At 41.0% G+C, this 14062-nt stretch overlaps 1 protein-coding gene across 15 annotated transcripts in view; it reads left to right on the plus strand.

The window, feature by feature from the left end:
- Positions 1-14062, plus strand: part of LPP (LIM domain containing preferred translocation partner in lipoma) — a 695870-nt gene that overhangs the window by 328121 nt on the left and 353687 nt on the right. For all 15 annotated transcript variants that reach the window (XM_059920756.1, XM_059920758.1, XM_059920755.1 and 12 more), the window contains one exon: positions 5648-5770. In XM_059920756.1, the coding sequence (XP_059776739.1) occupies positions 5648-5770 (123 nt within the window). The remainder of the gene's footprint in view (positions 1-5647; positions 5771-14062) is intronic.

Raw genomic sequence — 14062 nt, forward strand, 5'->3', positions numbered from 1 at the left:
GATACTCTCACCATTTTGCAACCACCAGTGCAATAATCCATGCAGGCAAGAATCATCTATGGATACTAAAATCATTGGGTGAAAGGTTTGTGATGAGCAGAATATTAGCAGAGTCTCAGAGTGTCACCTCACACATTATGTATTGATTTAAAAGGGAAGAAGACACTTTTACAGTGAAGAAATCTGGTGGACACTACCTTAACCAAGTCATCAAACTTGTCATCACAAAATGGCCAAATAACATTATGAGCTTCCTGATGTGATGCAATGGAAAGAGCACAGCGTCATGCATGGACTCTTCCTGACAAACTTGTATAATCTGAATCTCATCATCAGACAAAGCCAGATTGTTCAACTTTTTATAAGACACCTGGCCTGAATTCTTTACACAAAGTCAGTTTCATGAAAGGCGAAAATAGGCTGGGGCCTGCTCTAAATTGAAAGAGACTAAAAAGACATGTCACCTCAATGTATGATCTTTGATTGGATTCTGGATGGAAATTAACAACAGTCGATAAAGGACATTACTGGGACTTCTGGTGAAATGTGAACATGCGTGCATATCAGATTACTGCACCCACATTACATTTCTTGGGTGTGACAATGGTATTGAAAAGTTAGTTCTTAGGATATGTAAGCTGAAGTATATGGAGGGGAAGTTTCTGCAACTTCTTTCAAATAGTTAAACTACAATAACAAGCAAGCAAATATATTTTTGTTATTAGAAGGGGAGGCAAAATGTTGGCCATTGATAAATCTGGGGGAAGGGTGTGTGGATGGAGTTCATTTTGCTACTTGTTCAACTTTTCTATGAGTTAATTTTTTACATAAGATATTTGGATGTAAAGAGTGAGTAAATAACTAAATATAAATAATGCTCTTTCATGACTCACTGCTGGCACTCCTTATCTATCACCTGTAGTTAATGGACTAGCAATATAACCCAAACGGCCTCACACGCTATGAATTCTGGTTCTGGGCCCTATTTTAAAGTATATTTCTGTGTACTTACAGTGGGAGAGTCATCACCCTGTAATTCTAGTAGTGGCACTCAGAATTATGATTTTCCAAATTATAATAAGCCCTGATTGTGATTTGGTGAGCTTTTATCATATACATATTTATTGAATGAATGAAATTAAGTGTCTTATAGGAAATAATATCCCGTGAATGGCTTATTCATGTGAGTTTTATAGCTGTTAATAAGGGGACAGACACAGTCACTGGACACCCTTTGTACCCTACTTCTCACCCTCTCATTCCACCTTCAGACGCCAGCCATTGCCATGGCAACCACCACTGCATAGGTATGACCTAGCAGTACCTGAGGCAATACAGCCTCAGCTGTGAAACCTTTCTCTCACTCTGTCCTGGGACTTTTCTGCTACCTCTGTACTTCTTGGGACAAGTATGAGGGAGTTAATATCCCTGTAGGTGATTCTAAACCAGTAGAGAACTAGAGCCAGAGGATAAACATTCTCTTCTCTCATTCCCTACGTGGGAAAATCTGAGGCACGTTTCACGGAGCTCCTTAGAGAGCTCCCAGGAAAATGGAGCCCTAGTTCTCTGTATTGGTGACCAGCTCAATTCAGCACCTTTGAATTGGCTTTCCTTCCTCTCCTGCTTAACTTGTCCGGTCCTTCAGTACTGTTTTCTGGGACTGATTGCCAAAATCAATGACCTGCACACAAGCCTTTGTCTCAGGCTTTGTTTTCGGCAGATCCTGGACTAAGACAATGGAATCTCTCTACTTATTGTTGAAGAGCATAAGAATCATTATTATTATAGTGACCACTTTATAGGAGGCCCTTTGGTATCTGGAAAAAGCATTAGGCCAAGAGTCAGGAGACTCTTCCTTATTGTTACCTGGCCTCGGGCAGGTCATTCAACCATCAGGTGACTGGTAAGGCTGCAGTGACAGGGAGTTGAGGAGAAGGCATGTAGGTAAGTGTGTAGGATTCCATTAGCTGGTTATAGGACTATGTCCTCCGGTGTGTAGTGTAAAGTGTTGAGAGTAGCAAGGAAGTTCCTGGATCTAAAGGTGCTGTGGTAGTAGATGAAGCACCAAGAGAAGGGCTGGTGGTTAGACTTGTGCAGGACTTCAGTTATTTGAACTGAGACATTAAGTAGAGAATCAGTGGTGAGAAAGAAGCCTATCCTAGTCCATAATGGGGATTGAAATGTAGGAACAAAGTTCTTATCAGAAGGCCAGGTAGGGCAGCAAGGGGCGTCTTGGGTGAAAAATCTCACAGCATTAGGCTGGAACTTGTTCCATGACATCAACCTAATATGAGAAACTGAAAATGGGGAGTCGTCCCAACTCAGAGGGAAGGCAGAATGAGGTCTTACATGCACAGGCTGATCGGACACTATAATTACTTGTTTCATTGCATGGCTCAGGGCAATTCTGTGACTTCTGAGGCTCCGTGGTATCCCTTTACTCAGGTCATGGGCAGCTGCTGTGCTGTCTGCTACAGTGGAGTACAGATGTTGAAGACCTGATTAAATCCTGTCTCTTTACTGATACCCCAAGGGAATACTTAATGAATGATGCTCCCTTTAAGAAGAAGAATTCAAGAGGGAAGAGATATGGGAACATATGTTTATGTATAACTGATTCACTTTGTTATAAAGCAGAAACTAACACACCATTGTGAAGCAATTATACTTCAATAAAGATGTTTAAAAAAAAAAAGAAGAATTAACAATAGCTATATTATTCATGTTAATTTATAGTTACTGGTTGCTATAATTAATGCAATTTATGAAAATCATAATAATTATAGCGCTTTACAATTTAATGAGTGTTTTTCCCATCCATTTTCTTATCTGAGTCTTGTAACATCCCTCTGACTTCGGTAGGGCAGGTGATGTTCTCCTAGTTTTATAGGTGAGGAAACTATGGCCCAGGGAAGAATTTAACTAGACTCCAGTCCACCACCCTTACCCATATTTTGTGCTGTCTATGAGTATATGGGAATACAGTGATCAAATTCATGTTAATAATAATGTTTTATAACTGCATATAAGAGAATCAGGTTCACACAATTCTCAATTGCCTTCCATAACGCAACTGAGATCCTACCTTTCCTTGTACCAGAATCCATTGCCAGAATGTTCACATGAATTTTAAATTTTTGAGGGTCTTTTTTTCTTAATAAAACCACAGTATTTCATAGTTATTAATACTCAATGAAGTAAAGATGAGATCACCTCTAATAGAGGGATTAGCTCTTTGAAAACATCTGGTCCTAGGGCAGAGGCCCACTGGTCTTAGAGACTTTGGTCAACTGGAAATTCAGACTCTGAGAAGACATAACCAACCTGTCATTTCACTGTTTTCCCATTTCTGGCTGTGTAGCAAGAGGGCTGAGGAAAGCCTCTCAATTTTCACAAGGACGACCTTCAAATCTGGGCCATACAGCGTGAAATAGACAGACGCACACAAGTGTGCACACACAGGCACACTGAGCCTTTTGCTTCCCTTCGCATCCACTGATCCTGCTGTACTTCTAGCTGATTTCACCCAAAAGATGTTGACATGGAAAAGGTTATGGGCTGGACCTATGGCAGAGTCTGCCATTACTTATTCATTTATTTACTCAAATTATTCATTGAACACGTTCATGGATTAGGCCCTGAGCAAGATTCTGGGGAAATAATGACGAGGGAAACAGACAAATTCCTTGCCCTCATGAAGCTTACATTCTCCTGGGGAGTCTGATGATAGACAGACAAATATACATAAAATATAATGTTAGATGGTGATAGATATTACAAGAAAAATAAGCAAAACAGGGTGAGGGAATAGAGTGCCATAGAGGGGTCATACAAATGCATCCAGAAAGAGAAAATGATGAGAAGGTTGTTTTAGATAGTGTGATTAAAGGTACCCATAGTTAAAGAGGGCTCACAAGAACAGATGCCACTGCCTACGGGGCAGGCAGCAGTCTTTGGGTTTGGCTCCAAGGGGCTGGGCTATAGCTTCATCACCTTGATGTTATCATCGTGCCTGGGATAGATAAGGTCCAGAGGGATTAACTCATGCTGGCTAAATTCACAAGAGACTGACCAATACGCTAGATCCCAATAGAGATGTTTTATACAGAGAATTAAATAGGTATAAGAATTCAGGGAAGGTTTTGGGAGCAAGCTACTAAGGGAAAAGAAACTAGTGGTCTTAATCGGAAATACCATTATGCTATCATTGATGCATTATATTCATTAAAAAGATAAATTTGCCTAGAGAATTGTAAGATTTTAATGCTAGCTTGTCAGGGTACCCTAGTTTTTGTCATCACTGAGGAAACTCTGGTTTCTTGGCTTTTTTCTAAACTCTTCCAGACACTATACTGATATTTAACTTCCTTAGACAAGTTCAATAGAGTTAATTCAATTACACTAACTTACCATTATTTCATTCCTACTGGGCCTTACTGCAGATTCACTTTGATTTCTTGACGGAGTCTTAAGAGGTATTCTTATCACATGTCCATGATTGTTATTACACTGTCACCTTAAAAAATTAGGGCTTCCTTGGTGGCGCAGTGGTTGAGAATCTGCCTGCCAATGCAGGGGACACAGGTTCGAGCCCTGGTCTGGGAAGATCCCACATGCCGCGGAGCAGCTGGGCCCGTGAGCCACAACTACTGAGCCTGCGCGTCTGGAGCCTGTGCTCCGCAACAAGAGAGGCCACGACAGTGAGAGGCCCGCGCACCACGATGAAGAGTGGCCCCCACTCGCCGCAACTGGAGAAAGCCCTCGCGCAGAAACGAAGACCCAACACAGCACAAATAAATAAATTAATTAATTTAAAAAAAATTACTTTAACTCACCCTGCTTCCAAATTCTAGGGCGACCTTTATGGTTCCTTTGTATTTCACTCTCTATTTCCTTGCCTTAAGCTCTAGGCAAACTGTTTGCTTGTTTTTCCTAAACTTGCTCCCACTTCCTGGGGATGCCCTTGTGGCGGTGTTACTGCCCTCTGCTCGCTCCACATGGATTCTCAGTGCCGGTAGCAGTCGGTGCTCGTGCTAACATGGGACACTGACATATGAAATCCACAGATCCCCCGGTTCATAATCAGTGGTCACTGCCACATGCTTCCTCTGCAGCCCCTTGGCCAGGACCCTGAGTGGTCTTATTCTAGTTCACTTTTTAGGGGCATCGCTTGGGGCTTGCCGTCTCTCTCTGACACAGGCACACCTAGTCCACTGATCTCACACTGATTCCATTCCTCTTCCTGGACTTAAGTTTCTCCTTGCCTTTTCCTGCTCCAACTAAAATGTCATCATTCTGTACAGTGGTTTCTGAACGTGGAGTTTGCATTATGTCCCTAGTTGGATCTGCTCCTTCAGTGCAGGGATGGAGACATTTACTTCCTTTAACTTGGATATTCATCAAAGGCAATATCCTCTAAGTAAAAATATGACTTTAGGACAATCACCTCATATATTTCAGTTTTCTTACCTGTCAAAGAGGGATAATTCTCCAGCCTGCCTCACTGAGATGTTATAAAAGCTAAAAGAAATGAGGTGCAGAAAAACTTGGACCAAGTCACAGTATAACTTGAGAAATTTGAACTCAGATTGATATGGATGGAAACTGGAAATTTCCCTTTTTAACATGACTGTGTTGCTTCTCACAGGGAAATCCTGGAGGCAAGACCCTTGAGGAGAGACGCTCGAGCCTGGACGCTGAGATCGACTCATTGACTAGCATCTTGGCTGACCTGGAGTGCAGCTCCCCCTACAAGCCTCGGCCTCCACAGGTAAGAGCTATCTGCAAATACTCACCACAGATAACCTGCAATTATCTGAAAGAACAAGCTGCTTCTTTTATCTCTTCCATTCTTTTTGGATTTTCTCAGAGTCAACGGTCTAAGTTGTCTTTTTTTTTTTTTTTAAATTAGGTTTTTCTTTTTATTTATTTATTTATTTTTATTTTTATATATTTATTTTTGGCTGTGTTGGGTCTTCGTTTCTGTGCGAGGGCTTTCTCTAGTTGCGGCGAGCGGGGGCCACTCTTCATCGCGGTGCGCGGGCCTCTCACTATCGTGGCCTCTCTTGTTGCGGAGCACAGGCTCCAGACGCGCAGGCTCAGTAATTGTGGCTCACGGGCCTAGTTGCTCCGCGGCATGTGGGATCTTCCCAGACCAGGGCTCGAACCCGTGTCCCCTGCATTGGCAGGCAGATTCTCAACCACTGCGCCACCAGGGAAGCCCTAAGTTGTCTTTTTATTTAATATCAACATGTGTTAGTTAACAGACAGACATTTCTTTCATTGATTTGATTAGTATTTTCTTTAAAATAACCCAACAGTGTTATACACAAACGTTATAAAATTAAATCTCTTATTCCATTGCCCTGCTCTTTTTCTGGCTTTGTCTAGGTGGATATTTTGTTATATGTTGGTATAACCTTCAGAAATATGGCTTAGCATGGCTATGTTAAAGTTAGGGTGAGGGCTACATCTTTTCTAAGAAATTCCTTACGTTGGATATTGAGGCGGCTTGCTTTTTTGCTTGTTGGAAGTAATACTATGTGGGGCATTTTCGTGTATATTTTCTTTGGAGCTATTTCCCTAACTCAGATTTTTTTAGAGCGGGATTTCTACATTGGGGATTACGAGTGCTTTCTTTACTTTTCTTTCCACGGGTGGTACATAGCTTATACTGGCACCAGCAGTTTGAATATATCAGTTTCTCCCCAATCTTACCAGAATTTGGTGACAGCAATTAATCTTTTTTTTTTTTTAATGCAAATGGTGCCTTGTTATCAGTTCTTCTTTGTATCCTTTGGCTTCCTTTGGAGCATGGCTATTCTTCTGCACCTTCATTTATTATCTGCATTTTGGAAGCCGACCTTGCACTGCTTGTGGTCATTCCACTGCCTCCCTCCGGTCTTGAGAAAGTAACGGCAAATCAATTTCAGGGCTTGTGAGTCCTCAGAAGACAGCCAGCAGGACTCTGCATGCAGATCTTGGACCGGCACTGTTGTCACTGTGTTATTTGACTCTCGTGTGATGTTTGCTTGACCTACAGCACTCCAGTTCTTCAACAGCAGCCTCTATATTCACAATGGTTCATTTCACAGATTAAAAGCCAGTCCTGCTTCTCTGCTGTCAGTCGTTTCAATACAGAACTTCGTAAGGTGCTTTCCTCTTTAGACATGTTCCCATTGCCTTTTCTAGACATACAATGGGACTGTCAGCTATGTAGAGGCACAAGGCAAAACACACTAGAGCTTAGCTCTTCCTCAGCTCTCGTTACTCTTGGCTCCACTAGACCTGTCAGTGGTGAAAATGCACTTTATTTCCGTAAACAGTGTGCTGAGCTGCAGGTAGGTAGCATGGGCTGTGGTCTTTTGGCGGAACTGTTAGGAGGTTGAAAGGGAGAAAAATAGGACCGAGTTGTCATCTTTCAGGAGCCTATAATATCCTAAGTTCAACAGTGGCAGATATATAGAAGCACAAGGAAAAGAGCGAGATATTCTTTTAAAGGTGGCAACATCTGAGAAGGTTCATCCGAAGATCTGCGTGTTCAGCTAAGGGATGGGTGGCATGGTGATGTTGGAAGCACGAGGGGAGAGAGAGCAGCCTGAGCCACGGGGCAGGAAGGTCCGGGCTGCATTCAGAGAACTGCAAGCAGCGTGGTGGCTGCAGATGAGGCCATGGAGAGCTTCAAGTGGGCTACAGGCCTGGGGGCTTCCTGCTAACAGCCTGTGGACTTGTTTGAATGCCAGATTAAGATTTTGATCTGTCTTTTATAAATAATAGGGGATAGTTGAAGGTTTTCAAGCAGGGGAAAACTATAATTCATCCTGAAAAAAGGAACATAGGAAATAAGACAGAATCTGGAAAGATGCAAGAGGATGGACCCAGGTCTCAGAAATGTTTTCCAGCAAACTGTAGTTTGATGTTAAGCATGTTTCCAATTGCACCCAAGCAAATACCTCAAGCCCACTTTCTCGGAACAGCAAGGCCACTGACTTTGCCCCTGGACTCATCCATTTTGTGAGTAAATACTTCTATGCCCTCTCCCCCTTTTTATTGATTGATTGATTGATTGATTGATTGATTGATTGTTGTGTTGGGTCTTCGTTTATGTGCGAGGGCTTTCTCCAGTTGCGGCAAGTGGGGGCCACTCTTCATCGCGGTGCGCGGGCCTCTCACTATCGTGGCCTCTCTTGTTGCGGAGCACAGGCTCCAGACGCGCAGGCTCAGTAATTGTGGCTCACGGGCCCAGTTGCTCCGCGGCATGTGGGATCTTCCCAGACCAGGGCTCGAACCCGTGTCCCCTGCATTGGCAGGCAGATTCTCAACCACTGCGCCACCAGGGAAGCCCCCTCCCCCTTTTTAAATAGGAGTTTTGTTTGCTCTTTTTTTTCCCTCCTAAATTCTCATACCCTGATATACACTGGGGAGATTCTGCATAGAGGTTTTTGCTTAATATAGCCTTCATCCTTTAAGACTGTGTCTACACACGCCTCCCGTAAACCACTGCATTTTAATGGGTTTATTCAGCAGCCACGTTTTTGTTTGAGCAATCTCACTGTGCACACAAACTCATAATCACTGATATTTGGACAGTGCTTTACTGATTGTAAAATAAAGCACTTTCACATCTATTCACACTTCAGTGAAATACAGATATCTCAAGTCTGAGATATAGATGGTGTGCTTATTTTGTGGATGAGGAAACTAAGTTAGGACATATGACTACAATGTGAGCACAGCTGGACCTTGAATTTAGACCTGTGTTTGATTTTTAAGTTCTAGAACCAGATAGAGGATATCCCTCGGAATGTTTTTCTTTTTATGAGAAAGCCATACTCAAGGGACACTGGTCAGTCACATGAGTAACAGTGTCCCTTGAGTATGGCTTTCTCATAAAAAGAAAAACATTCAAAGGGTAAAAAAAAATTCGGGCGGAGGGGCAATATAGGAGTGGGGGAGTGAAAGGTATAAACTATTGGGTATAAGATAGGCTCAAGGATATATTGTACAACACAGGGAATATAGCTAATATTTTGTAATAACTGTAAATGGAAAATTACCTTTAGAAATTGTATAAAAATTTCAAAAATTAATAGTGATAACTCTTAAGTAGAACAGGTTGAGAATTCCACTTTTCAGCTGCCTGTTCCATTCAGAAATTAAAGAGTGCTCCATTCTAACTTCTTTATTATTCTAATTTAGGAAAGCAAGAGTTAATAGGGAGAAGCAGCTCATTCTTCTGAATGATCTTTACTCTGGTGCAACTAAATTAGATGTGTTAGTATTTATTGGTTAACATAATTATATGCTGTGAGAACAATAATCACACACTTAAAATATTAAAAGTATGTGCTAAGAGAAGATGATGTCTGCAGTAGACTGTGTTGTGTTGTAATCAAAAGGTACTTGAAAAGTCCTAGAAATGTAGACTGTTACTGCCCAATTTTGATGTTTCCATTTTTGATCCAAAGCAAACTGCAAAACCTGTTGAATCACCTGACTACTTAAAGTAGGCTAGTAGGTCTGTGATTTCTCATTATTCAAGAATGTGTTTTGTGCTTTCCCCGAACCCACCTCTGAATCACCTTTGCAAGGCTGCTTTGACTCATGGATTGAGCAGAAAATGATCATATAGGTGGAATGTTTGTACAGTAAGTGGTCCAAAGTTGCTCTATTCACATAACAAGTTTGAAAAATATCTGAGCTCTTGAAAATAGATTTTTATGGGGCATTTTCTTCCTTTTTTGAAAGGGGCAATTTCCACTCTCAGATTTCCCAACTTTATTTCTGTTCACTTGTTTATCCATATTTTTATTTGGGAAATGTGGCTTCATTCCACATTTTCATTCATTCAACTAACATTTATTGAGATCCCACTGTGGATTAGGCATTGGAAATATAGAGGTTAGTGTGTCAGCATGTTCTTGCTCTAGAGTAATCCTTAGTCTTACAGAAGAGACAAATGCATAAACAATTCAGAGGGACACAAAAGAAGAGCTTTGTTGGATGTGCTACTTTAAGTTATTGTGTGACTCACCATATGTTGAAATTGTTGGGAAATCAAAGATAGGAATATCAACATTGTATTTTATACTTTTCTAGGGAAGTGTCAGGGAGGACTGCACAGAACAGGTAGAATTTGAGTTCCCTTGGCTGCATATGTCATGGGAAAGGCATGGGATTCAAATGAGAGAATAACAGGAATGAGAAAGTCAAGGAATGTTGAAAGTGAATGCCTTGTTGGAAGAATGAGGTAGTTCAATTATGATATAGGGCATGTGGAATACAAAGTGAATGGCAGATGAAATCACAGGCACTAATTTAATACCTAAGTAGCCTTGATGCCCAAGGACTCTCTCAGTAAAAGGAGAAATTTGGGGGGGAGAGACGGGTAGCAGCAGTGTTTCTGGCTACAGTGGGTTTGGGGGGTAACACCTTTAGCAAGTTTTACAGAAGATATAAATTGTACATCTGTGCCAGCCACTGCCCAGAGTAATGCAATTAAACTACCTTAGTGTTTAGCAATAAAATTTCTGATCATTAAAAAATGTGTGTATTAGGGGGTGGTTTTAGAAAAACAGGTGTGAGAAGCTCGGAAGGGGTTGTGGGGTGAATTGCAGACTCAGTATGATCTGAGAGTATCACAGCTTAGAGGTCATGTAACCAAACTCTTACTTTACAGAAGGAAAGTTTTTGTCTAGAGAGGGAAAGAGCATTGCTCAGTGAGGCTCAATTCGAGGTAGGATGAATGATTTTTTTCTGTTTTGCTTGAACCATGATGTAATGGTTCCCTGTGGATGCTAAGATCAACCAAGGGACACCTTGGTTCCCTTTAGCATTTCAATTAGTTTATTCCAAAATATCTCTCTTTTGTGGTACTTTCCCTAAAATATGGCTTGGAAACATAAAGGAGTAGACAGATCAAAAACATAAAGGTAAACAGAAAATTTATGATAGTATAGTGTCTTTGAATTAGTATGTGTCTAGATCCCACCCATCTGGCTTTCTACTGTTAGTAAAAGTACAGCTTAGACTCTTGGGAAGAGCCACACGGGGTCACATTGAAATTCTCTTGATTCCTTAGAAGACAAAGGATAAATCCATGGACTTATCGTTTTCTTTCCCTTCTCTTGACAAAACCAGGCCTAGAGGGCTGGCCTTCTAATTCCTACTACAAAGCTGCCTTTTCTTCCCTGCAGTGAGTTTAATAGTGTTGGAGCTGGTACCTAGGTGACTTGGAAGAACTTTCAGATATTGTATATTAATTGTAACTGGGGATTTAGTATTTTTGAATCAAATTTCTTTGGAATTGAAATTTTGCTATCCTCATTTAGATTAGTATGAAAAAATTTGGAGAGATTCCAGGGATAAGAATAGGGTTGGACCTTGTTTGATAGTCTAGGCTCCCAAGTTTGCCAATAAGAAGAGCACTGTCTTCTCAATTCCCTGTGATCACCTCTCTAAAAAGAGCTCCAGTTGTGTGAATTCTCCACATCACCAGTCTGAGCTTCCTTTTCTATATTTCTAAAATGGGCATGGTAGCTACAGTTTTTCCCCTTTTGCAGAGATACCATATTGTTCTAGAGTTACAAGAAGTAAGATGTTGGCTTTGAGCAACAGTCCACTCAATCCTTCCCATTTTTGTTTTGGGATTGCTAGCTTGTGTCTGGAGCTTACTTTGAAGCTTCAGGTCTTTGAAGTTTTGGGGATTATCCTTTCTGAATGCTGGTTGCGCTATCAGTGATATATTTATCTTTCTCATTTAAATCATTTTAAAAGTATTGTAATTTCTTAGTCTATTTGGAAACTGAGTACATACATGCTGTTTGGTCACATGGACACATCTCAAATTGAAATTCCAGTGCTGCCACACTGAGTCCCTTTCATAGAGCAATAATCTATGAGGCAACCTAAGAAATTATTTCAGGTGTGTCTGTGTTGCCTGGAAGGCTTTTTGTTTGGAATTCATGTGGCCTGAGGGCTTGCAGGCAGCATAATCAGGGTGGAGTCTTATGGTGCCATGGATCTTCTATTCTCTTATGCTCCATGTTCTGGCTTGCAAAAGCCATGAGCAGCTGCAGGGGAGATTAATTAGGAATTAAATTTTTAATATTCCATATTATTTGTTGCAACCCAAACATGTAGGCTACTGGGAGATGAAGGCTGCAACATGCTGATACTGTGTGGTAAGATGTAGACTATCCCTGCAGACTGGGACTTTGCTGCTGCTTTGTTTGGCTTCTTGGGAATGGAGATAGGAACTGGGTATTATACTGTTGAAAAAGAAAAGAGGTGTGGACAGTGTCATTTCCTCTTCCCATATTCAACTGGGAAAAAATGAGGTGCATACTGTGTTTTGCTTAAGAAAGAAAAACAGATTTGTCTATGTGTCTGTATTGTCTGCTTACTAATAGTTTTCTCTGAGAGCTAGGGTCAAAGTTGAAATATAGTAGAAACCTCATATATGATACCAAATGGAGTCCAATAAAATAATAGAGGCAAAAATACCATTTTAAAAGAACAGGGGATCTAATTCTTTGCAGTGCCCATATTTAGAAGATCTGGGTTATTTTGAATTAGTCTGTACCTGCCAGGAAACCTCAACATTAAGTAACAATGAGGTGGCGGTGGTGGAGCGGTTAGCTGACTCAGAGTTGCATGCCCTGAGTTTGATGACGGGCAACTGATTTTTAGATTGTATATAACTGCATCTCAATAACATGTATACCTCCTCCTCCTTTTTAAGAAGGTGATGTTTGTGTCTTATATGACAAGCATAATAAAGTTAACTTTTAATCTTGTTTTGAGCACCATGAAAATGTAGCATTTTCAGAGTGGAACTTTAGGTTGAAGATCTACCTTGAATCGAACCTCTACAAAACTTTTGCCCCAAAATGCCCATTTTACTTGTCCCAATGTAAGGGTGTGCTCTGAGTATGTGGTGTAGGTTAGCTCCCAGCAGTGAAATAGGAGGAAGGTAAGCAAGGCAGCTGCTGCCGAGAGCACCCAGGAGAAACCAGCTCTGCTGGAGCCTAGGGCAGGGAGGGGGCGTCTTCTATGGTACCCTGGCCATGGTCCCTGGGGTAACCTTTAGCTGTGATATGTTTGCAAGACCTTGGATCAGAGATGATTGTGTTACATTACACTGAGTCACTCCATCCAGGCATTGGTTTAAAAAGAAACTCACAAAGATGCCTGTTGAGCTTCTCCATTTTACAGCAGCATTTTAGTGGAAATAATTAGCCTTATGTCCATGCAGACGCACACATCACATTTGCAAAATTAAAGAGCTTTCTTGTCAGGACTGGTTTTCTTATTTCTGTCCTCCTCTCCCACTGTTTAAATATCTATTTTGGTAGTAGCCTTGGTCTCAAACCCCATGGTTCCCTTTATTCCCTTCTTCTTCTTCTTCTTCTTCTTCTTCTTTTTTTAATTTAAAAGCAAATAAACAACAAAATACAAATCCGACTATATTTTTTACTCGAGATGATTAGATTTTACCATGGGAATATTGTGTTTTAAGAGCAAAAGCCGAATGTCAGATAAGATATTGTCACTGTTTTGTGCATTTTGACATCCATCTCCTTTATATGCCTTATAGCCAAACTAAAGTATAATGGTGATAACGATGGCCTCTCTAGACAGAAGGTTGGAGGTGGTTAATAGCTAATCCTACATGTCACCATTTGTCATGGTGAGTAACTGGCCTGCCCTCTCCACAAAATACCACGTTGGTGTATAACTGCTAAGTTTCCTTTCACACTGTGGAAGAATTACCAGGAAAGTTACACATCGCCTTTCAGTGAATATATCAACTACAAATATGAAACTTTAATTTGTTATGTTTCATAATTTGAACATACATATTTCCAGTTTACATAAAACTACAAACTGGAATTTTATTGAAATAAAAGGTACAAATTGGTCACTTACTGCTGTTGAGCCAGTAAGTATAATTTTCATCCATAAGTGCAGACAAGGCCACTTGTGAATTTTAGAATTTGACCTCTCTGAGGTCCCAGGCCCTCACCCAAACATGCACCTAATCTGTGCTGTCATATTGGGG

This window comes from Balaenoptera ricei, chromosome 4 (assembly GCF_028023285.1).
Source record: "Balaenoptera ricei isolate mBalRic1 chromosome 4, mBalRic1.hap2, whole genome shotgun sequence".
Classification (NCBI taxonomy): Eukaryota; Metazoa; Chordata; class Mammalia; order Artiodactyla; family Balaenopteridae; genus Balaenoptera; species Balaenoptera ricei.